Consider the following 21,924-nt stretch of genomic DNA (forward strand, 5'->3'; position numbering starts at 1 on the left):
CATTTATTTGGAAAGACACTGAAGAAACCCATGCCCCTGACTGCCTCCAGAAGGAACTGGGTGGGTGAGAGATAGAGCAGGAGGGACACTGTTGCAAACCCCCCTTTGAACTCGGGACCCTGTGAACGTGGTACCTATTCAAGAACAGATAGACTTAACCACAGACCCTCACTTAAACCATGTCATGAACCCTGCTTTAGAGTTAGCTGGCGGGTCCCTGGTGCGGGAGCCATCCTTCATCCTTTGCTCCGTGAGCTCAGGGACGATGGGAGGCAGCTGCTGAACCCGGCTCAGCAGGGACTCCTCGGCTCATTCATTCCAGCAATACTTGCCCCGCCCCCTCTGGGAGTTGTTGCCACCCCTGAGGACAAGAAGCACCCCACCACCTGGACCACACCCCAGACCGGCCAGGCCCAGGAGTCTATAATGTTAACAAGCCTCCTGATCCTTTCTGCAACCACCATGCATCGAGGACCACTGATCCAGCTACTTTGCCCGGCTCACTTTGGGAATTTTCTGGAAGGGCTGAGGTCCCGGTGCCTGGCGATGCTGCTGCGCGCTGCCCTCCTGCGTGAAACCCCATGTACCCTCTGTAGATATTTGCTCCTGACAGCAGCTTGCAGCCGAGTTAGTCCTGCGGTGTCATGGCCAGGTTGCCCAGCCCCCTGCCCCTACCCTCACCCCTGCCCCCGGCCCGAGCTCCCCAGAGCCCCTCTTGCTCCTAGTTCAAGGCCAGAGACCTAAGCAGCCGGCCTCAGAGGCCCTGGATCTGTAGGAACTAGTTGCCTGATTGTTTAGGAGCCACGGGGCTTGGACCCCACCTGCTCCTCCATGCCACCCCCCGACCCCAGCAAGTCTCAATGGAGAAAATCAGCCACACCTGGGCAGCTGTTGAAGCCTCCTTAACAAGGGAGTGGCCTGGGGAGGCCCTGAGCCCATAAGAGGGGAGGACGCAGGTGAGCCCTGGGGTTTATGTGAGGCTGCTGTGTTGAGTCAGGGTCGTCTTGCAGGTCTGAGGGTTGACGGCTTAGAAGGCCGCGCCATGTCTTTCCAGAGCATCGTCCGCTTGTCTCTGGACAGCCCGGTGCATGCCCTGTGTGTCCTGGGCACGGACATCTGCTTGGATATCAATGGGTGAGGAGCTGGGGGCTCTGGCTGGGGGGGACAGGTGCCTGCCTCATGTACGGGGGTACCCCTAGGCTAGGCGGGGGTCACTGCCCTTCTCTGCACCTTTGGCTCTTGCCTCATCTCCAGGAGCCTGGTTGGGGTCTCTACGGGCCTTGTGATCCTGACGCTGCAGGATTCTGACCTAAATCCTGCCTCATCCCCGTATGGGCTGTAGGACCTTAGAGAAACAATGCCTTGCCGATCCTGTGCCCTTACTGGGGAAGCAGGGGTGAGGTTGGCTCTCCAGGAGGCCATGAGGATTAATTAAGGTGGGGGGGAGCTCCTGTAAATTGGAGCCTTAGTGGAGGGGGAGTCTTGTTCTGGAGGCTGAGTCTTCCCCAGAGCCACCACGTGGACCTCCCGAGGCTCGGGTCCTGTTTCTCCCCCTATGGGGATCCCTTCTGGCTCATACAAACGGCTCCTCCCTCCACGGGCTTACAAATAAGATGTAGCTTTGGTAATTTCTGGAGACTCACTGGCGGGCTCCTTGGAGTGGGTGAAGGCAGGAACAGGCTGAAGATGGAGGTCCACAAACCTGTCCTGGCCAGCTGGCCTCTGGCTCAACACCCCAAGGGGAGCCATGGTCAGAGCTCATGCCCCACCAAGCCACCTGCCCTGCGGTCTAAGGATGGAGACTCCTGTGCCCTGAGATCTGTCTCCTTGCTGGGCCAACCAGGTGTGCCCCGGAGAAGTGCAAGTCGTTCACGGTCAGTGGCTCTCCGGGGGTCTTGGTGGATGTCCCCAACACAGTCCAGGCAGGGAGTGGAGAGGAGGCTGCCCCGACCCGGTGGCCTCTGTCACATCCCATAGACGTGCTGGTGAAGATGACCGCCCCCAGCTCTGCCATCGACGGTGACAAGGTAAGCCTGGGCGTGGAGGTGAGGGAGAACCCCCTAGCTGGGGGAGGGGTCAACCCAACCCCTAGGGGCTCCCTCCTGGGAGCTGGTGTTTCCCTGGGGCCCCAAGTCTGTGAACCATGCAGGTGTTTTGCTTGCCATTCAATGCTTGCATCAGAATTGTGAGGGGGGCGCTCGGTGACCCCAGGATGCAGACAAGCGGGGAGGGAGGGCGTGATCGGCTCCAGCTCCAGCACGTCTGTCTCTCCCCATGCTGCTGACCACGATCCTGGGCCAGCTTCCCAACAAGCTGCTTTGCAAATCTGGCTCAAAGGTTTTAGCAGCAAAACTCAGATGGCCTTGTTTGGCTAAAGCTGGTCTTCGGGGTGTGGAGAGCTTAAGGAAACTGAGGAGCTACCATGTAGTAAATGCATATGCTGTGTCCTGGGTATCTGGGGTTCTATTCCAAGAGGTCAGCCCTACCCCCATCTTCCATACGTGGAAACTGAGGCACAGGATGACCTTTCTCAACCTGAAAAATGTGACTCTAGTGGGGGCAGATCTAGAGTTTGAGCCCAAGGCCGTGTTCTTTCTCCTGGGCAAGCTGTCCCCCTAATGGGGCACCGCTGGTGGCAGGAGGATGACCTCCTTGCAAAGCCAGCTCCCGGGTTTGCTGTTGGGGGGGATTCTAGGGCCGCCGCTGATGGCTCCTACAGGGTCATTGGGACCACCTGGGACTCTAACACTCACCTCCCAGACCACACCCTCTGCCAATTAAGTCAGCCCCCGGGGGAGCCCAGCTTCTGCGGCTCAGCTGTCCAGCTGACTCCACTGTGAAGTGGAAGTGAGAACATGAAGGCCCATTCAGGACCAGGGCACTCGGCCGGCAAAACTTACTGGAACGGTCTGCTGGTGACTGGCAAGAGACCGATGGGCAGTACCCGTCCGCTGCTGCCCTCTGCCCAGAGTGGCCCCTCCCTAGGAGGCACAGGGCACCCTGAAGCACGACGCAGCTCCCAGGGAAAACTCACAGCTGTGACGCATCCTGGCTGAGCCCAGAGGACCCGAGAAGTGCTCTCTGCCCCGGAGACAGCCAGCACGTGGAGGACCCTGCCCCCCAGCCCCCTGGCTGACAGCAGAAGCTGTAACGGAGGCTGAAGTCCAATGGCTGGCTGTGGGTGCTTAGCCCAAGGTCCCGTTCCTGCTTCCCCCGCCATTCCCCCCATGGGTGCTGGGTGCTGTCTCCACAGGTTTCCGTCTCCTACTATCTGTCTGATGAGGATGTCCCTGTGGCCACGGCTGTCCTCTGCCTTACCGGCATCGGTGAGTACCCTGGGGGGTGGGGAGGGGCTCTCCTGGCAATAAGACCCCTCCTGTGGGTCCTGGATGGACCCATTCCCATGGGCCATCCCAACGTGCCCATTCACACAGTCCCTTCCAGCCACGCTCACTCACCGCTGACCTCATTCCCTGAGCACAGGCATGGGAAATTCCCTGAGCTTCTACTGTCTGGCCTGCCTACCCTCGGCCAAACCAGCATTCTGCCTCCCGTGTTACCATGGTGGGTCTGGTGCAAAGTTCACTTTCTCACATCCCGTCCTCTCCCCACTGATTCAGAACCTTCCTTCCTCAACTTAATGATGGAGGAAGCCTCTACTCCTCTCCTCACTCCTTTTCTGGATCATTCCAGAACAAGCCAGAACCTCTATTCCTTTAGTAGGAGCAAACTATGCTGTCTACTGTCTTAAGGAACAAGAGAGAGCCTCTGTTCTCTTAAACCTGATTCTGGATCATCTTCAAACTTTTTGAAGGAGATCCCCCAAACTTTTCCAGTCAGACCTCTCCCACAAGCTTGACGCAGGTATCCGCTGACCCCAGCATAACTTCTTGGATGTCTAACCAACGTCTCCATCTTTACTATATCCCGAATGGAACTGGTTCTACTTCTGGGAAGATGGTGGCAGAGTAAGAGGACCCAGATCGGTTTCCTTTTCCTCTAGCACCTACCTTCCCGGTGGTCTTCCCATCGCCGTGGACTGTGGTCCTCCCTTCTAGCCAGTCAGGCCTAAACCCTGGGGGTTTCTCTTCCCTCTCCCTCCACCCCTGTCGGTCCTTATGTCTTGTTGCTGATTCCTCAGAGTTCGCTGGAATCCATCCACGAGCCACCTTGGCTGCTCTTGGCTGATCTGAGCCACCATCCTCTCCTACCTGGGTCACTGCACAGGTTCCCCGGGTGGGAACCCTGGCCTTCCTGTTCTACTGTCCACTCCTGACCTGGCTCCCAGAGCAGCGTGTCTTCAGAAGGCTATCTGATAATGTCTCCTCAGATCAGAGCCTTCTGGTGCTTCTGCATAGTCACACGAAAGCTGGCGTCCCTTTTATTCACAAAAGCTACATGAGCTGGGTGTCTACCTCTGCCCGGTGGCCTGTTTCTCTTCTCCATGCTCATTCTGCCCTGGGCCCTTGAACTTACCACTTCACACTTCCTGTTCTAATTGTTTTTACCAAAAATAACACCAATTTTTTTTCCCTCTTTCTGGCCTCTGTTTATATTTCAACTCTTTAGCAGACTTCAGATTGTCTAAAATTAAAACGACCCCCCCAAGCCCCTCCTAGTTTCCTAAACACTTTGCCATCAGATATAATGTGCATTTTACTCATTTCTTGACCCCTTACCACTGGTGTGTGTGTGTGTGTGTGTGTGTGTGTGTGTGTGTGTGTGTGCGTGCCCGCCCTCACACTCCCATCCCCAAGATTGCAGAAGACCGAGCCTGTCTCACACGCTGCCATGTCCCTAGGACCCAGAACTGTACCTGATTCCTAGCAGGGATCTGGTCCCTGAGCATCCCTGACCAGGGGCTAAGTACACACGGCGACTGTGGTCTGTTCTCCTGGCCCTGGCATTCCAGCTGGGGTAGAGCACATCAGGTGATCCGCTCTGTGAACGAAAATAAAGCCAGGGCAAAGCTGCACGGTGGTCAGCGTGCGGTGGGGAGGAGTGGAAGGTGGAGTGTGGAGACTGTAGGAGGAGCCTCGGTGATGATACTCGAGCCCAGCCTGGATCCCTCTGCTCTCAGAGGCTTGGAGATGCTGTGGATTGGCCCTTCCTAAGTCTTAGAGCACCAGGAGGTTTCCAGAGCACTAGGAACATCATTCATTCTGGGGGGTGTCACCTGGGTAGTCCAAGAGGCACGAGATGGATCAGGACCACCTTGGCTGGTTTTGTGACTTCCCAGGGGGTTGGGGGAGACACGCGGGTACTTGGTCCTCTCCAGGCTCCCTCAGAGAAGCAGTCGGCCTCAGAGGACCTTTCTTTTAAGCTGACAGCATGCCTGAAAGGCTGGGCATCCCTGATCCCAGCTTTGGGCACTGCTGGGATTACCTGGCACTCCGAGGTTCCGTGCAGCAGATGTGGGTGGTGGAAACTTTCTCTCTTGTTTCAGTGGTCTCCCTGGACGTGGACATCTACCGTACTGGGCAGGTCCAGATGACCAGTGACAAGCAGGCTAAGGTGAGGCGGCCCGGGGAAGGGCGCGGGCCCACAGATTGTCTAGATCACACAGTGTCTTCGAAGTCCAATGGCTCCAACACAATCCAAGTTGGTAAAGTCCAGGACACCTGCAGGGCTCAGTCAGTTAAGTGTCTGCCTTCAGCTCAGGTCATGATCCCAGGGTCCTGGGATCAAGCCCCGCGGGCATGGGACTCCTTGCGCAGCCTGCCACTCTGCCTGCCACTCCTTCTCTCACTCTGCCTGCCACTCCTTCTGCTTGTGCTCGAGCCCTCTCTGTCAAATAAAATCTTTAAAAAAAAAAAAAACAGAAGTCCATGTCTAGCTCTTTCAAAAAAAAAAAAAAAAGCTGGAATGTCTGGTGACGCTAAGTCCCCATCCTAGCTTGGTTGTACAGTCAACCAGAACCAGAACAGGCCCCCTGTGTGGGACCGGGCGGCTCAGCACTGAAATCAGGCGGGGAGCCGTGACCCGACCCAGCTTCCTCTCTGCCTCTCCACCCACTCCCCTGATGCTGCCTGCTTCTAAGTGCCTGAGTTCCCCAAGAGGTCCCAGTCCCCCTGTAAAGCCTCAGGTCCACTCCTGCTGTGGGGTAGCATCTGGAAAGCAGGATTTCCTTGGCTTCTTCCTGAGTCAACATTCCTGTCGTCTTTGCAGAAAAACTGGGTCTGGGGTCCCAGCGGCTGGGGTGCCATCCTGCTTGTGAACTGCAGCCCTGCTGACAAGGGCCAGATTGTAGATGAGAAGACCACGAAGGTGTTCCTTCCAGAAGGTGAGGACTGGCTGCTGTCCTGGGACTGCTGCCGCTTTTCTCCTGGGACCCACCTCTCCCTTGGGCTTTGCTGCCACAGCCCCAGCAAACATGGATGCCAGGCAAGGGTGTCCCCACTCTGAGCCTAAAGTCTCTTGTCAGAGGCTTGAAGCTTATAACTAGGAAGAAAGAGTCCACATGGCTCTGGCTTGGGGGCAGCATGGGTCCTGGTGTGGGATAGCAACCTTATTTCCTGGCTATGGACTTGAGCAAGTTAACTTCCCTGGTCTCGCTTTCCCATCTGTAAAATGGGGATGATCTAGCTGGCTTCACACATTAGATGAGAAGGCCAAACCGAGGGTTGCAAGCATCTTCCAAAAAACCCTCCTGTGACCTGGGCCAGGAGCCCCGACTGTCTTAGGCAAGAGCAGTCTTGGATCTGGTCCTCCCTTGTGGTTGGCACCAAGGTTCTGGGTCTTAGCAGTATAAAGGGATGCCCTGGTTCACACCCAGGCTGGCAGGGGACCCTCCTTGAGCGGACCGTGCCAGGCCCTGTTCTCAGTTTGTAGGGGCTGTGTACTGGCCCCAGCTGGGGTCACGGCCATCCTAACTCCTGGCAGACCCCAGGATGACAAGTTGCCCGCGGCCATGTGGGGAAGCAGGGAGCAGAGACCTGTTGCAGGGCTGGGCCAGAGCGGAAGGCAGAGGGTCCCCAGGACCCTGATATAGGAGCCCCAGCCCTGGCCCGACAGCCCCTTCCCCTCCTCCCTCCACCCCTGCAGCACTGGCTTTATCTTGCCTTTTGCCTAGAAATACAGAGTCTGTCCCAGATGACCCTGAATGTTCAAGGGCCCAGCTGTGCTTTAAAGAAATACCGACTGCTTCTCCACACCTCCGAGGAAGAGGCAGAGAAGGCCAGAGTCTACCGGCCCCAAAGTGAGTTTCTTGATTGTACCACATCCAGCTCTGGCTTCTCTTCCAACGCACCAGGGGGGAGCCGAGGCCAGGTCGTTCCCAGCAGGGACCTTGTTGGAGGCGTGCAGGGACCGGGGGCTGCAGGTCGGGGCCTGGTAGGGCCACACCTGTGTCCCTGAGACCCTCCGGCTGCCATCTCCCTCTCCTCGGGCTATACATGTGGGCGAGTCAGTGTCCCTTCAAGCCACTTCCCCAGCAGGGATGACAGCAGTGCCTGTCCAGCAAGGTTTCACGGCTGGGAGACAAGAAATGCATACTGGCTGAAAGCTATTGCCTTATACAGACCCGCTAAGCTCTTCTCCCAATCACTCCTGCCGGGACGGGCCGTCTTCACTCCTCTACAAGGCCCCACTAGATTGAGTTTCCAGAACTCGGAGGCCAAGGAGCTGCGTGGCAGCTGTGCCCGCATGTCTGTCCCTGGCGTCACACCGCACCCTGCCCGTCTGTAGCCCTACCAACCTGGAAGGCAGGTGCACGTTCCTATCCTATAGATAAAGGCCCAAGGGCTGTTGGTTCAGAAAGCAGAACTGGGCGTGTCCAGCAAAATGTCCTCAAACGAACAAGTTTTTGATGTAACTAAACTGACTTAGCATTCAGTGCCTCTGTATTCATCAAACTGACATTAACGTTGCTTCTGGAGGCATGGGCCAGTAGGCTCCCTTCTCTGAGAAGCCAAGTTCAGCTTCCACTGGGTGACTAGGGAAGGTTCTGCTCTAGAACGACCATCCCTGGTCTCCAGTCCTGGAGAGCACGCCTCGGCTGCTTCCTGACCTGTGCTCAGGGGCTTCCACTTGTATGCTGGGTCTAAGCCAGCTTCAGGCCATGCGGATGCTCTGGCCCAGTGTGTTCCCTTGTGGACGGATAACCAAGACCATGACTTGTGTACCTTGCTAAAGGTGTACTTCATCACCCGTGTCCAACTGTCAGGGCTTTTTTACTCAAAAAAACTTAAAGGTTCCTGGCTGGCTCTGTCTCTTGATCTCGGGGTCATGAATTTGAGCCCCACACTGGGTGTAGAGATTACTTAAAAATTGAAAAACTTAGGAATCCAGGGCAACCAGGTGTCCTGGCTCCATCAGTGAATCATGTGACCTCTGATTGCGGGGTTGTGGGTTCGAGTCCCACATTGGGGGTAGAGTTTAAACTTAAAATTTTTTAAGTTCTACAAATACAGGGCGGGGACACAGCACGCGGTGTTTTCACGAGCCCTCCGGGTGATTGTGAAGCAGGCTGCTTTGTAAGATCTAGCAAAGGAGTCTGAGGGGAGATTTGCAGAGAAATAGAAAGCCAGAGAAAGTTCTAGAAAGCAAGGAAAGGAAGCCTTTCATGAGGGCCGCGATGGGCCGGGGCTGATGCTGTTGTTAGGCTAATCAAATCCGCGGTAATGTCGCAGTTCTCAACATGCCCGTCGTTCATGAATTTGGTAAGAATGTGGGGCTGGAAGTGAAACGGACAGACCGTGGACGGGCTCGTGGGCCGACTGTGCTGTGAAGGCAACCGTGGGGAGATGGTGACTAGGGGCTGGGAGGGAGCAGGGAGTGACTGGAGATGAACGTAGCCCATCTATGTGGGGGGTGGGGTCCAGCAGGGGTGGGGGTGAGGGAGCAACTCAGAGGAGGAAACTAGGGAGGAGAACATCCTCCTCGGAGGACCCTGGAAATGGGATCACTAACAGACAGGAGTGTGACCATCGTGTTCCTGAGCCGCGGTGACAGCAGCTCTGAGGCTTGGTCCCCTCCTAAGTGTGGTCTCTCAGCGTTGTGGTTCCTCTGGCTGCTCGGGTACGAAAGTGCTCCACAGACTTGGCTTACTCGGAGTTGAGGCCTCGGGGTGGGAAGGGACCGGCCGTGTGTGCAAGAGAGCAGGCGTAGTTCTTGGAATGGGAAGGGAGGGGAGGGGCAGAAAGAGGGAGGAGTTGGCAGGGTGGGGGCTGGGGTGAAGAATCATGGAGGTGGGCGTGTAGGTGACCTAAAAAGGCAGGAACATGCAGATGGTCTGTGTGGAGGGGACGTCCGGGCCGTGAGCACGGGGAGGCACGTCTGAGGTGGTGCAGGGCTGTCTCATGGCAATGAGGTCAAGGAACAGCGCGGACTGGATGGGCTGGGCTGGGCTATGGTGTGACCAGCCATGACCACAATCGTGGGGAAGACGGACCAGGGCTAGAACAGTCTATGGAGGACGGCGCAGCGAGGATGGGGGCAGGTGGCGTGATCTGCTAGCGTGACCTTCAAAGGGATTAGGATTCTTGAAGGATGAAGACATGAGCTAGAAGTATTGAGGACAGACCCTCATGGTCCTAGCAGGTAGGGAGAAAGCACGACTCACATCCATATTGACTGGGTTCTGGGGTCCCAGCTCTAGAAGGGGAAGTTCACTCCCTGTTCTCCAAGTCTGCTAGGGATGGACAGCCAGGGACCGAGCAGGGGCTGGGGAGTGGCTTGAGTTCAAGGGTAGGGGAGCTAAGAGCTGAGTGCGAACAGGAATGCGGGCAGGAAGAGCCTGTCTGGGAGCTCAGGTACTGTTCTCCCTCCTTACCCAGAAAATGGGGCTGACAGTCACAGCACCTGCATCAAATGTGGGGAGGGTGCATAGGAGTCCGCGGGCCTCCGCCACGCTTCCTGGCCTATAGGACAGCCACAACCAAATATCAGCTATGCTTAAAGACCAACAGCTAGAAGAGAGACCTCCCACCCCCCAGCCAGCCACAGAAGGACTGAAGTGGCTGGGAAGGGCCCGCAGCAGGCAGACCTGGGCCCCTCTTGAGCCCCACCACGCCATGGAGCATCACCTTCATATGCAGGGGCCATGGGGAGCCCAGGGCCCTGCGCAGTTGAAGCTGCTGAACGTCCTTGGGGCGCCAAGCGGTGTCCAGCACAGTCTAGTCGTGGCAGCTGGGAACCCGGCGATGCTCCAGGCAGCTGTGAACCTGCACAGCCTGCTGGAAGGGCTGTGTCCCTGTGCTGGGCCGCTTTGGGGGTCCTGGTGGCAGGCTCCACCTTGTCCAGGTGTGCCCCTTTGAGGCCCGGCTCCGGGCCAGCAAGGGCAGCCTTCAGGCCGACTAGAGGCAGGAGTCCCCAGGGGCAGTCCTAGCTGAAGCCGTCCCAAACGTGGCCAGCAGAAGCTGGGGTCCCCCGCAGCTGGCACCCCAGGCCTGTAAGGCTTTCTTGCTGAGTGCCCCATAGCTAGTATCTGGGGCACAGCCACCACGCAGGCCACCGCAGTGCCATCACCCAGAGTAAGAGGTCAGTGAACCAGAGCTGTGCCTCTGTCCTGGGGACGGCAGTGACCTCGGCAGCCATCTGTGGCGTGGTGGAGTCCGAGGCCAAGGCAGCTGGCCCCCGCTGTGCAGAGGCATGTGGTGCCCGGATGGTTCTTGGTGACCCAGGGAAACCGAGACTGGGATTTCCTGGAGTTGGAGTCTAGAGGCCATCAGGGCAGCGTGGCCATGCTGGGAATGGGTCAGAAGGTCAAGGAGAGTGGCTGGAAGGTCAGGTGGGGAAGTTTGGTGGCTTCGGGTCAGGACCATCTCTGCAAACGGACAGTGAACAGAGTTCAGTAGAGATAACCGCAGGGTGTGGTCAACTTCTCTGTTCTGTGTGTGGTTTTCTGTTTCACACCCCCAAGAAGCCTGAGGGTACTGGGACCCGCACAGCAGATGGGAGCTTTCCTGAGCTTCTCTGGAAACCATCCGAGGCCTGCCCTGTCCGACAGGCTGTTCCCACGGAAGCCTCCCTGCCGCTTACTCAAGGAGGGTCTGCTGTTTCAGACGAGGCTGCCAAGCCCACCTTGGCTGCTTCTCCCCTTCGAGGCTCTTTAGGATTTCCTCCCCAAAGCTGGTCCGAGAATGGGGCCAGCTGCCTCTGGCCTTCACCCCGGAGCCGGAGCCTCGAAGGCCGGCATCTTCAACCGAGCCCCGACCTTGTGATACGTGTGCTAGGTCTTTGAACAGCGCTGCTGAGCTCTGGCCCTTGTTTGTGAACAAACACTTGATTGTCCCCTAAGCCCCACACACCAGAAATGCGGGGACAGAAAAGCCAGCTTCGTTCCTCCTCGGCTGAAGCTCCCGGCCTGGCTTCTGCCCAGAGGAACGAGCCGGCACCCCAACTGTCCGAGGGGGAGATGGGCACCGGGCTATGTCAGCAGCTGGCCCGTCCCTTCTGTCCTCAGGAGACAGCTCGAGCACCTTTGAGTTACTGCTGGGGCCTGGCCGGTCCACCTACACCCTCACTCCCCTCGAGAGCCCCCTGAAGGAAACCTTCTATGTGGAGGCTGTGGAGTTCCCGTCTGCCAGCTTCTCGGGCCTCGTCTCCTACTCTGTCTCCCTGCTGGAAGAGTCGCAAGACCCGGTATGTTCCCAGGGGCCGCATGGGGAGGAAGCCTTTCTCATGTGGCGCAGCAATGGGGGGAGACCAGGCTTGGTGCAGACAGAGCTACGGTCTCGGTCTTGTGCCTCCTGTGGGAGAATAGTTGGCAGAGGACAGGGGAGGGTCCAGAGGTGGGCAGGGGTGCACAGGCTGGGGGGGAGGGGCGACGTGGAACCGGCTCACCAACGGGACCCGGTGTGACTTTCCAGTCAGTTCCAGAGACCCTGGCATACAAAGACACGGTGGTGTTCCGGGTGGCCCCTTGTGTCTTCACTCCCAGCACCCAGATGCCTCTAGAGGTCTACCTGTGCAGGTAAGAGACCCTCGGGTCCCTGTGCCAGGTTCTTCCTGGTATTCTGTGCCAGGTCCGTCTGCAGGGTGGGAGGTAGGGGTCAAGATCACTAGACTCCTCCCCAAGTCTAGTGAGCTCCTCCTGCCTGAGCTGTCTAGTCCTATCCCCAAGGAAGTCCTTGCGGGAGTCCTTTTTAAACACGAACAGTGCCGGGGACTGAGCCGTGACTGTGAGCCTCCCTCCCCGGCTCTCGTGGGGAGGCGGACGACACCATGGCTTCAAGTATCGGCCAGTGCTAGAAAGCGGGGTGGAGGATGGAAAGGGTAGGACCGGCCCATGCTCCTGGGAGGCCCAGAGAGCCAGGAAAGGGCAGGCAGGAGTAGGAGCCAGGAGGAGGAGGGCAGGACCCACGCAGAAGGGCCTCAGGAGCTGGAACAGACCCCGTTTCCCGCCTAGATGCCCACAGGTAGGAGGGCCGCACTGTTCAGTCACAGAGCAGCCCTGGCTCCTTTCAGTCTTCTGCTGATGCCTTCCCATCTTTGTGACGGATGGGCCCCGGGCATGTCCGTGTCCATGTCCCAGGCCCTAGGAAGGCAGGAGAGTCAAAGTCAGGAAGAGCTGTCCTGTGCCGCCACTGAGGTCTGGAAGTCTCTGAACTACTTCTTGTGTGCTCATGGCCTGCAGAGGGCCACCCCGGCTGCAGGGAAGCCAGGCATGGCGTCCTAGCTAGGTGGGCAAATACCTATGGAGGAGAAGACAGAGGACCCTGGCTGGCAAAACCCGTCACTCCGGCCACTTGGAAAATCAGGGGCACAAGCAGAAGGCAGGACCCACTTCAGCTGTTGCAATGGCGCAAGCTGGAGGTAGCAGCCGCACAGGACGGGGTGGGAGCCCAGTTAGGTTCAGGGGTGTGTTGAAGGCAGACCTCCTCTCCCTGGGCCAGGGGAGCTGATGCATGGGCTATCAGGAGACAAGACTGTCCCCTGGGTCTGGGGTCCGCAGCAAGGTGAATGGGGGCGCCGTTGCTGACTTGGGATAGAGTCATTGCTTTGGTCCCAGAGACTTAGAGCTGGGGCGACCCACTGGGTCTCTTAACTTCTGGAGCTCCATGGACAGTCGGGAAGCTCAAGATGAGGCTGGGTGCCCCTGGCGGGTGGAGCACGTTCAAAGCCCAGGCCTAGCCATGCTCCTCTGAGGAGTGATGAACCCAGGAAAGGTAACTGAGCGGTGAGCTCTGGGTTGATCCAATGCTCCGCTCTGGACAAGATCATAGCGAGGCAAATGGGAAGGGAGAGGAGGTTTGATTAATAAACCAGGAGAGTAGAGAGAGGTTAAGGGTAGGGGGAGAACAGGTGAGGGGCCAGCTGTGTGAAACCAAGAGGAGAAAGAAATGCCCTTTGGGTTTAGCAAGATGGAGGCCACTCACTGTGCAGCGAGAAATCCTGCCTGGTGGGTTCGGAAGCACAGAGGGACGAACGGGAAGGGGAGTCCTTTGCAAAACTCTACAGAGATGGGAAGCAAGACGGGGGTGTGCGGCCAAGGGCGGGCTGTTTTTTAAAGTGGGAAGCCGTGAATGAGGCTGACTTAATGATCCAGCAGAGCAGGTCAAATCCGAGCAAGGGAAAGGCCACTCCAGGAGCCACGCTGGTAGGCTGCGTGCACAGGTCCTGTTGATAGGCGGGAGGACTGCTCAACCACAGCTCCAGGAGGGAGAGCAGAGCAAGCGGGTGAGGGACGGGTGAGAAGGACGGCTGTCGGGTGCTAAGGACAAGTTCAGCTCGTCCCCAGGGGCTTTTCTCGCCAACTATTTCTGGTAACTTGAGTTCGAGAGAAGAGGACATGTAGAAGTGAGCTAACCAGGATGGGGGTTCTGTCAAGCAAAGGGGCAAGGGGAAAATCATGAAGCCAAATGAGGAAGGCCAAGAACTGGAAAGATGGGGTTTGACAGCAGCTGAGGACCAGGGGTCCCAGCAAGGGGGAGTTGGAGCCAGAGCTGGAGGTTTTGGAACTGGCTGCCAGATGGGGATCTTGGAGGTAGTGCAAGAAGGGGAACTCTACTCTCTTCCAGGTCCACTGAGGGAAGAAAGATAGAAGAAAGAAAGAAAGAAAGATAGATAGAAGAAAGATAGCCTTTCTATGGGAGGGCTTCCAGGGAGAAGGGTCCCCAGAGGAACACCGGGTTTCAGTATAAGAAGGGAAAGAGCTTGACGGACTGCCAAGAACAGATAATCCATACACCAGATCCGTCTACTTGTCTTTATTATTATTATTATTATTATTTTTAAAGATTTTATTTATTTGACAGAGATCATAAGTAGGCAGAGAGGCAGGCAGAGAGAGAGAGAGAGGAGGAAGCAGGCTCCCTGCTGAACAGAGAACCCGATGTGGGACTCGATCCCAGGACCCTGGGATCATGACCTGAGCCGAAGGCAGAGGCTTTAACCCACTGAGCCACCCAGGCGCCCCTACCTTGTCTTTTATATCTAAAGAGTCCTCTTCACTCAGCCATCTGTTGAATGACTGGTCTCCTAGGACTCCCCCATAGAGGTGGTATGCAGGCACAGCTTGACCCAGCTTCACCTTCCACCAGCACACATCCTTGGACTGTTCCAGACTTTGTCAGGCTGGTTGGCTAGCTGCAGCCTTCTCTGTGTTGACTGGAGAAGTAAGGTTCTTTAGGGGCCCAGAATAACAAAGGGAGTCTTGGGCCTGGAAGACTTGAGTTTTAACTTTGACACCTGGAAGACTCGAGTCTTAACTTTAACACTTCCCAGTAGTGTGACCTTGCTTGCATTCGACTCCTGAGGATCTGTGTATAAAATGAGTGGTCTTAGTACCTGCCTCAAACACATCTGTTCATCTCCAATATGGAACAGACATCCATCGTGGTCCTATAAGCCTGCTATTATGCCCAACAGCACGAGGATCCCCAGGGTCAGAGACCTGCCCCTGTCCCCTGCCAACCATACCAATATGGCAACCTTGTTGGCCATCCCAAGGGCTGGTGGGGGGCACTTGGCTGCTTGGCTTCTTAGGAGAAAAAGAGCCCCTCTGGGTAGGCTGAGGTGGGAGAGCCTGGGGCGGGGTGGAAGGCACACATGGGGTGTGACCGCAGGCTGGGGACAAAGCAGAGTCCTAGGGAAGCAGAGCAGGGGCTGACCCTGGCAGTTCTCGACTCTGCTGTGTGCTGAGTGCTGCTGAGCGAGACCCACTCTAAGTACCAGCTCGTGCTCCGAGAATCGGGGCACAGCAGCTCTGCCTACCCCGGGCCTAGGGGCGTGAGCTCTCCTGACTGGAAGGAGGTGCCCCCCGGCCCTGGAAGAATGAGGCCATGACTGGGGTGGAGGGAGCCCCGTTGGCCTCCCCAGGGCTGGCTTTTCTCCCGTGGCAGAGAGCTGCAGGTCGAAGGCTTTGCGAACACGGTGATGGAGCTGAGCGAGAAGAGCAACATCCAGGTGGCATCTGTCTACGAGGACCCCAACCGCCTGGGCAGGTGGCTCCAGGTAACACCCCACCTGGGGAGATCCACCGGTTGGGGGAGGGGCAAGGAGCCTTGCAGGTGGTGCACGTGCCCAGCATCACGTGTCTGTTCAACCTGTCCAGCAAAGCTCAGACAAACCAGAGGTGTCTGTTTCTAGAACTTCAGTAGAGGCTCAGATGGAAGGGCTTGCCCAAGTCCTAGCCATTAAGAGAGAGCTTAGTGTCCAGCTTCCCCTCCTGTTCCAGAATGCGCGGGTTCGAGACCACAGAGCGCCCAGGTGCGAACGGTCTGGCACCTTCTCCTCCTGGCTGCTGGGGCAGGGCTCCTCCTACAGCATCCAGGTCAACCCGGCAGGGCCCTGCTGTCTGGGGCTCTCCTCTCCCCAAAGACCACGCACTGGCCACCAGTCTACATGCTACAGCCACAGGACAATGGGACGGGTCGTGCTCCTGTGCTAGCTAGCAGGACATGGGGCTCTAAGTGCTGGGACAGAGAGATGCTATAGTGAGTCTCTTGCCCAAACGAGGCCGTTTTGGGTGGTGAGGAAAAGCTTCAAATTCAGGAAACCGAGCTGGCCATACAAAGATCTGGAGATGGGGGGTTGGCTGTTTATTAGACATTAAAGCTCTCTGGGGGGAGGCACAACTGATGTGAAGCGCCTCATGGGGGGTGTCCTTGGAGCATAGGAAGAGCAGAAGGGCCAGAGGGAGGAAAGAGCCAGACTGTAGACTCAGGATCTTTTAAGCCAAGGTAAGGGAGAGAAACGAGTTCACAACAAGGTGGGATGATGTTGAAAGGTGTGAGGTGAGACGTAAATGTTCTGATTTAGGTTTCTCTGGCTGAGAACTAGAGAACCGGTCCTAGGCAGGGGCGAGGATGGAAGTGCACTGGCCGCAGGGGGCTGCGGTCACGGCAAGCACGGTGGCTTCCTCCAAATGGTGAGGGAGGGCAGTCCGCCTGCACCGTGAACCACCAAGGCTCCTTCACAGACAGGGTGCGGGAGGGAAGAGAAGGAAGGATCTCGGTGACGCAGCTTGTAAGCAGGACACATAGGAGAACGGCTCTGGAAAACCCCAAAGAAGGGGATGCCTGAGCGGAGGATTTCCAAGGGCTGGGCAGGAGTTGACAGAAGGGGGTTCCTGTTGCCTAGCCCCCCGCTGCCCCTTGGAGGTGGCCTGTGTGCAAGGTGTGACCGGCAAGCCAGACGCAGGAGAGCAGGTGATGGTGCCAGGTGACTCGACTCCTTTTCCTATCCCCTCCAGGACGAGATGGCCTTCTGTTATACCCAGGCTCCCCACAAGACGGTTTCCTTGGTCCTCGACACCCCTCGGGTCCTCACGCTGGATGACTTCCCCATGAAATACTCCCTGGTGTGGGGCTCGGTTTGGCTGATCTAAACTCCATCTAACCTGTCAGGCCCCGCAGCTGCCCAGGAGGGATGGGGTTCCAAGGGGGAGAGGGCCCCAGTGGCCTCTGGGGGCAGGGGGTGTGGGGATCTACTGGGCGGTCTGGATCAGGGCTAAGACTGGGGCTTAAAGCCCATCCTTCCTAACAGCCCTGCCCCACTGGGTCTCCTTCCAGAGCCCAGGGGTTGGCTACGTGATCCAACACACCAAGGACCACAGGGTGGCCAGCATGGACTCCATTGGGAACCTGATGGTGTCCCCCCCTGTGAAGGCGGAAGGCAAAGAGTACCCCCTAGGCAGGATCCTCATCGGCAGCTCCTTTTACCCCAGGTGAGGCAAGAGGCCAGGCGGGGCCCAGCGGGGACCAGCTGCCTTCAAACTGAAGGGACCGCCCCCCTCCCCAACTCCTGCATAATTCCGCAGGTCACCTGCACTAGACTATATTTTTTTTTTTAAGATTTTGTTTATTTATTTGACAGATGGAGATCACAAGTAGTCAGAGAGGCAGGTGGGGGGCAGGCTCCCTGCTGAGCAGAGAACCCGATGCAGGGCTCGATCCCAGGACCCTGGGATCATGACCTGAGCTGAAAGCAGAGGCTTTAACCCACGGAGCCACCCAGGCGCCCCTGCTCTGGACTATTTAAGTTGGCAAGACGGGACTTTTGAGTCTTGGACTGTCACAGAAGACTACAGGTAGAAAAAGCAGATGAACTGTTCATCCTTTCAAGTGGTGACTCCTGGCTTCAGATTTGGAAGGCTGCTCAATTAGTTCACCTAAATCCAAGGGCTACTTGTGCCCCAGGGTTCAGAGCCGATCTAGCTGGAATCCCTTGGCTCTGTCCAGAGTTGGGCCAGAGGAAGTGGTTCTTAGCCAGCCCGTCCTTTATGGACTAGTCCCTTGAGCCCAGCGGTTAGAACAGCCAGTTTAGCTCAAGGGAGACTGATCTTGAGCTGGCCAACCCACACTGTGCTGGCTCAAGGCTGGTCATTCCGTGTCTCCCTTAGCAAGGAGGGCCGAGACATGGGGAAGGCTCTGCGGGACTTCCTCTACGCCCAGCGAGTCCAGGCCCCGGTCGAGCTCTTCTCAGACTGGCTGATGGCTGGCCACGTGGATGAGTTCCTCTGCTTTATCCCCACGCAGGACAAGAGTGAGGGAGACAAGGTTGGTGGCGGACGGGGGCGGGGGGGTCTCCCCTCCCTCCCCTCCCTCCCCTCCCTCCCTTTTAAAGCCCCTTAGAAGCTTCTGGAAGGAAAGCGAGCATCTGACCCTAGTTGTTTCTCAGGGCTTCCGGCTGCTCCTGGCCAGCCCCAGCTCCTGCTACAGACTGTTCGAGGAGAAAAAGAAGGAGGGATACGGAGACGTGACTCTGTTAGAAGAGGTCCGGGAGGACCAGCTCCTTTCTAACGGTGAGCGAAGCCCCCAGCACCAGAGCAGACACCAGCTCCTCCTCCCGGATGTCCCTTCTAGAGCGCCGGTTGGCCATTGTTCCTCCTGGTGCAGGGTCCCAGGGCAGCACAGAAGCCTCATGTGTAGCACCCGAGACCATCTTGTTCCAGGGCTATTCTGGAGATGCTAGGGGTTCCAGAGGGGTAAGATGGTCAAGTGTATAAGAAGGGGACTTTGGGGAGATGAGGCAGCAAAGCCAGGTGTCACCAACCCTCACATCTACCTACTTGGGGAACATGGAGTCAAGTACCTGAGCTTTGGGACTTCCTGGGTGCCCTGGGCATGTTGTGGAAAACCTATAAGGACAGGCGGAGATGGTGTGTCTGGGGCACACTTGTCCTGTTTGAAAGTCTGTGGGAAGCCAGGGAGGGGTTGCTGGGAAGCTCTCTAGCCCCCTTGCTTCTCCAAGTGCGGCTTCATGGTCACCGGGAAGCCTGTGAGTCACAGGGTTCCAGGAGCTCTTCTAGAAGGTGATATTTAGCACAAGCCACATTTCACACCCCACATGCCAAAGACCCTGTTACCTTAGCTGGGTCCCGAGCGGGCCATCCCTGTCCTAAAGACAAAGCAACTGAGAGGCACACAGTTAAATAATCTAGTCAAGGCCCCAGGTAGGAGGGGTCTGGGTCACGTGGTTTATAGAGCCGCCCAGGGGAGAGGGGAGTGCCGGCTGGAGTTGCCCGCTCACCTGTTCCAAGCTGCCTTCCTTCCTACCAGGGCCAGAGAGGCTGGGGGGCAGCAAAAGTCCTCCGTGGGCTTGAAGGACCCTGACCTCAGTTCCCGGAGGTGACAGGTGACCTAGGTAGTCTCTGGAGACTGGCCAGGTCACCTGTCAGGGTCACCAGGGGCAACAATACACAGGCCAGGAGGCCCGGTGCTGGGACGAACTGCTCCCCGGCCTCAAGTCCTGCCCCGCACCTGCCTTCTGCCTACAGGGCGGGAGGCCAGCACCATCAACCAACTTCTAACGGATGAGAACCTGAGGAAGCAGAACAACTATGTAGAGGTAGGAGCCAACAGCGTGAGGGACCATCTCCAAAAAGTGGGGGGAGGCATGGACAATTCAGAAGGTCCTAAATGAGCAGCTACTTAGCCCAAGCATCATTAAAGGGACTATGATCCTTGATCACCCCCTGAAGCATAGGTGGGTACCAAGCCTTCAAGCCCAGGTCTGAACCTAAGCCTAGGAGTAGGGGGAAGCGGGTCTGACCCCCAAAGACAGGCTCTGGGCCACTCAAGTCGCCTGGCGTCTGACCAGAAAATAGAGGATGCCCCCTCCCACCAACTCCCCTAGGAAGCTCTGAGTTCCAGAGACTTGGACAAGAGTCCTCTCCATGCTTCCAGGAGTGGCCCATGGGCTGTGTTCTAGGCCACTCAGCACCTCAGGCCTCGGCGTGAATCACTGGCTAGGAGTTCCCAGAAAGAGCTTATCCAGATTCCAGCGGGGAGCACAAGTCTGGAAAAGGGCAAGGACCTGTCCAAGGTCACATGGCACAAACCACTTCACTCCCTGGGGCCCGGTGGCTCTCAGCGTATGCCCACCCAGGGGCATTCTGGGCAGTGGTGCTGACCTTCGCTGAACAGGGAATGTCTCCGGGGACAACAGGGTGGTACTGGCCAGGTAGGGGTCAAACACCATCTTGGCTCCAGTGACTCCTGTCCTGGGGTGGAGGTCATGAGCCTTATTATCAAGACCCAGGAAACAGGTGGTCAGGGCAAGAACGTGCTGTAAGTGTGGGAGCAGCTGCTCAGGTCCCTTCCTAAGGCAGGAAGTAGTGTGCCCACAGCGGACTTCCTCTGGCCTTGGCCTGGCCCAGCCCGGCTCCTCCACTCTGGCCAGGACTGAGGGCCACATGAACGCCCCGTGCTACAGTAGCATCAGGCCAGCTGTGGGATCCTGGCCTTTTCTCCAAGCCCTCCCCTCCCTGCTTCCCCAACCCCAAAGGGACCTGTGTGCCCTCTGAGAGGGCATGCCTGCCAGCAGAATGAAGATGGGGGGGAGGGGGCGTTCAGGCCATGACCCTGGGCTTCTCCACTCCCCACCAACTCCCGTCTCCTTCCTGCCCCACAGAAGTGCATTAACCTGAACCGTGACATCCTAAAGAAGGAGCTGGGCCTGGGGGAGGAGGACATCGTCCACGTCCCGCAGCTCTTCTGCTTGGAGCAGCTGACCAACGTCCCCTCCAACGAGCAGACCGCGAAATTGTTCGCAAGGCCCTACTTCCCTAACCTGGTGAGGCACGCAGGGGCTGGGCTGGGTGGGGGGCTGCCCTGCTCACTCTGGCTGCTCTCCTGACCTCCCTGATGCTGGACTAGAGCCTCAGGCACAGCAGACAGCAGTGGCTGCAGAAGGGAGGTCAAGTCCTCCCCTCCCCGCTCAGGGAACACGGCCTCGGGGAGCAGACCCGGCCAGCAGGTCCCAGGCCAAGCAGTGGCCATGGACGAGCCTCTGGGTTCAGCCTCAACCCTGAGGGAGCGATGCTCCATGCCCACCTCACAAATGGGGTCATTGCTTACCCTCTCTTGAGTCCCAGGGACACAGACCCTGCATTCATTAGTCACACAGGGGTAGCTTTTAATTCTAGAAGACCCAGGAGCCCTCGGTTTCAATGTGGCCCTGGGAGCAGGGCTGGGGAGCAGTGGTGGTGGGGGGATAGTGTGTTTGAGGAAAAGAGGCTGGAATTAAGAAATGAGAAATGGGGGCGCCTGGGTGGCTCTGTGGGTTAAAGCCTCTGCCTTCGGCTCAGGTCATGATCCCAGGGTTCTGGGATCGAGCCCCGCTATCGGGCTCTCTGCTCAGCAGGGAGCCTGCTTCTTCCTCTCTTTTTGCCTGCTTCTCTGCCTACTTGTGATCTCTGTCAAATAAATAAATAAAATCTTTTTTTTAAAAATGAGAAATGGACACAAGTCAACTGCCAGAGCTGGAGGGAAATGCGTTCCAGAAGAGGTGCCTGGATTAGTGTGAAGTTAACTTCCTGTCCAGAGCAAGAGGAACGCAGTAGGGGAAGGAACCAGGGAGGTCTGCAGAGCCAGACGGTGGCCTGACGGGATTTCGGTTTTGCTGAGACACGTCAGGGACGCGGGAAGGTTGAGGAAAAGGGAGTTGGATTTTGCTGAGGTCGGCTGGTGTCCACAAGGGGCAGAGCTCGAGAAGATGCCCTGTGTTTGCTGAGTGTGGTCGACCCTGACCACCGAGGGGCTTTCTTCCACGGCTCAGACCCCACCCCGGCCTGGCCTGGCCCGTCCTCTCTCTGACAGCTGCAGATGATCGTGATGGACAAGAATCTGGGCATCCCCAAGCCTTTTGGTCCCCAGATCAAGGGCATCTGCTGCCTGGAAGAGAAGATCCGACAGCTGCTAGAGCCCCTGGGCTTCCAGTGCACCTTCATCGAGGACTTCGACTGCTACCTGACTGAAATCGGGGACTTCTGCGCCTGCGCCAACATACGCCGGGTGCCCTTTGCCTTCAAATGGTGGAACATGGTGCCCGAGCCCCAAGCCTAGCCCTGGCCCGGCGCGAACAGCCCAGTCATCGCGTTCTGCAGCACTCCGATGGCCTGCCTGTCCCTCCCCCAAGCCATGCCCATCCCTCAAAGTATTCTGAGGCAGCGGCAGACGCGGCTCAAATGTGCTCGAACCCCCTTGGAAAAAGGTCCTCAGCTGAGAGGTGGTTACTAAGTATCCATTAAAGTCCTAG

The 21,924-nt window shown here is 57.4% G+C and overlaps 1 protein-coding gene across 1 annotated transcript; it reads left to right on the forward strand.

Moving 5' to 3' along the window:
- The first annotated feature begins 1,024 nt into the window (after window positions 1–1,024).
- On the forward strand, window positions 1,025–21,918 carry PADI6 (peptidyl arginine deiminase 6). Its single transcript, XM_059137847.1, has 16 exons — window positions 1,025–1,134; window positions 1,844–2,027; window positions 3,254–3,326; window positions 5,447–5,514; window positions 6,169–6,283; window positions 7,073–7,198; window positions 11,405–11,583; window positions 11,811–11,914; window positions 15,285–15,396; window positions 16,637–16,744; window positions 16,956–17,110; window positions 17,786–17,942; window positions 18,064–18,187; window positions 19,163–19,233; window positions 20,299–20,460; window positions 21,486–21,918. Exons 1-16 carry the CDS (start codon window positions 1,043–1,045, stop codon window positions 21,729–21,731), a joined length of 2,076 nt encoding a protein of 691 aa, XP_058993830.1. The 5' UTR covers window positions 1,025–1,042; the 3' UTR covers window positions 21,732–21,918.
- Window positions 21,919–21,924: the final 6 nt, after the last annotated feature.

Source organism: Mustela lutreola, chromosome 10 (genome assembly GCF_030435805.1).
Source record: "Mustela lutreola isolate mMusLut2 chromosome 10, mMusLut2.pri, whole genome shotgun sequence".
NCBI lineage: Eukaryota > Metazoa > Chordata > Mammalia > Carnivora > Mustelidae > Mustela > Mustela lutreola.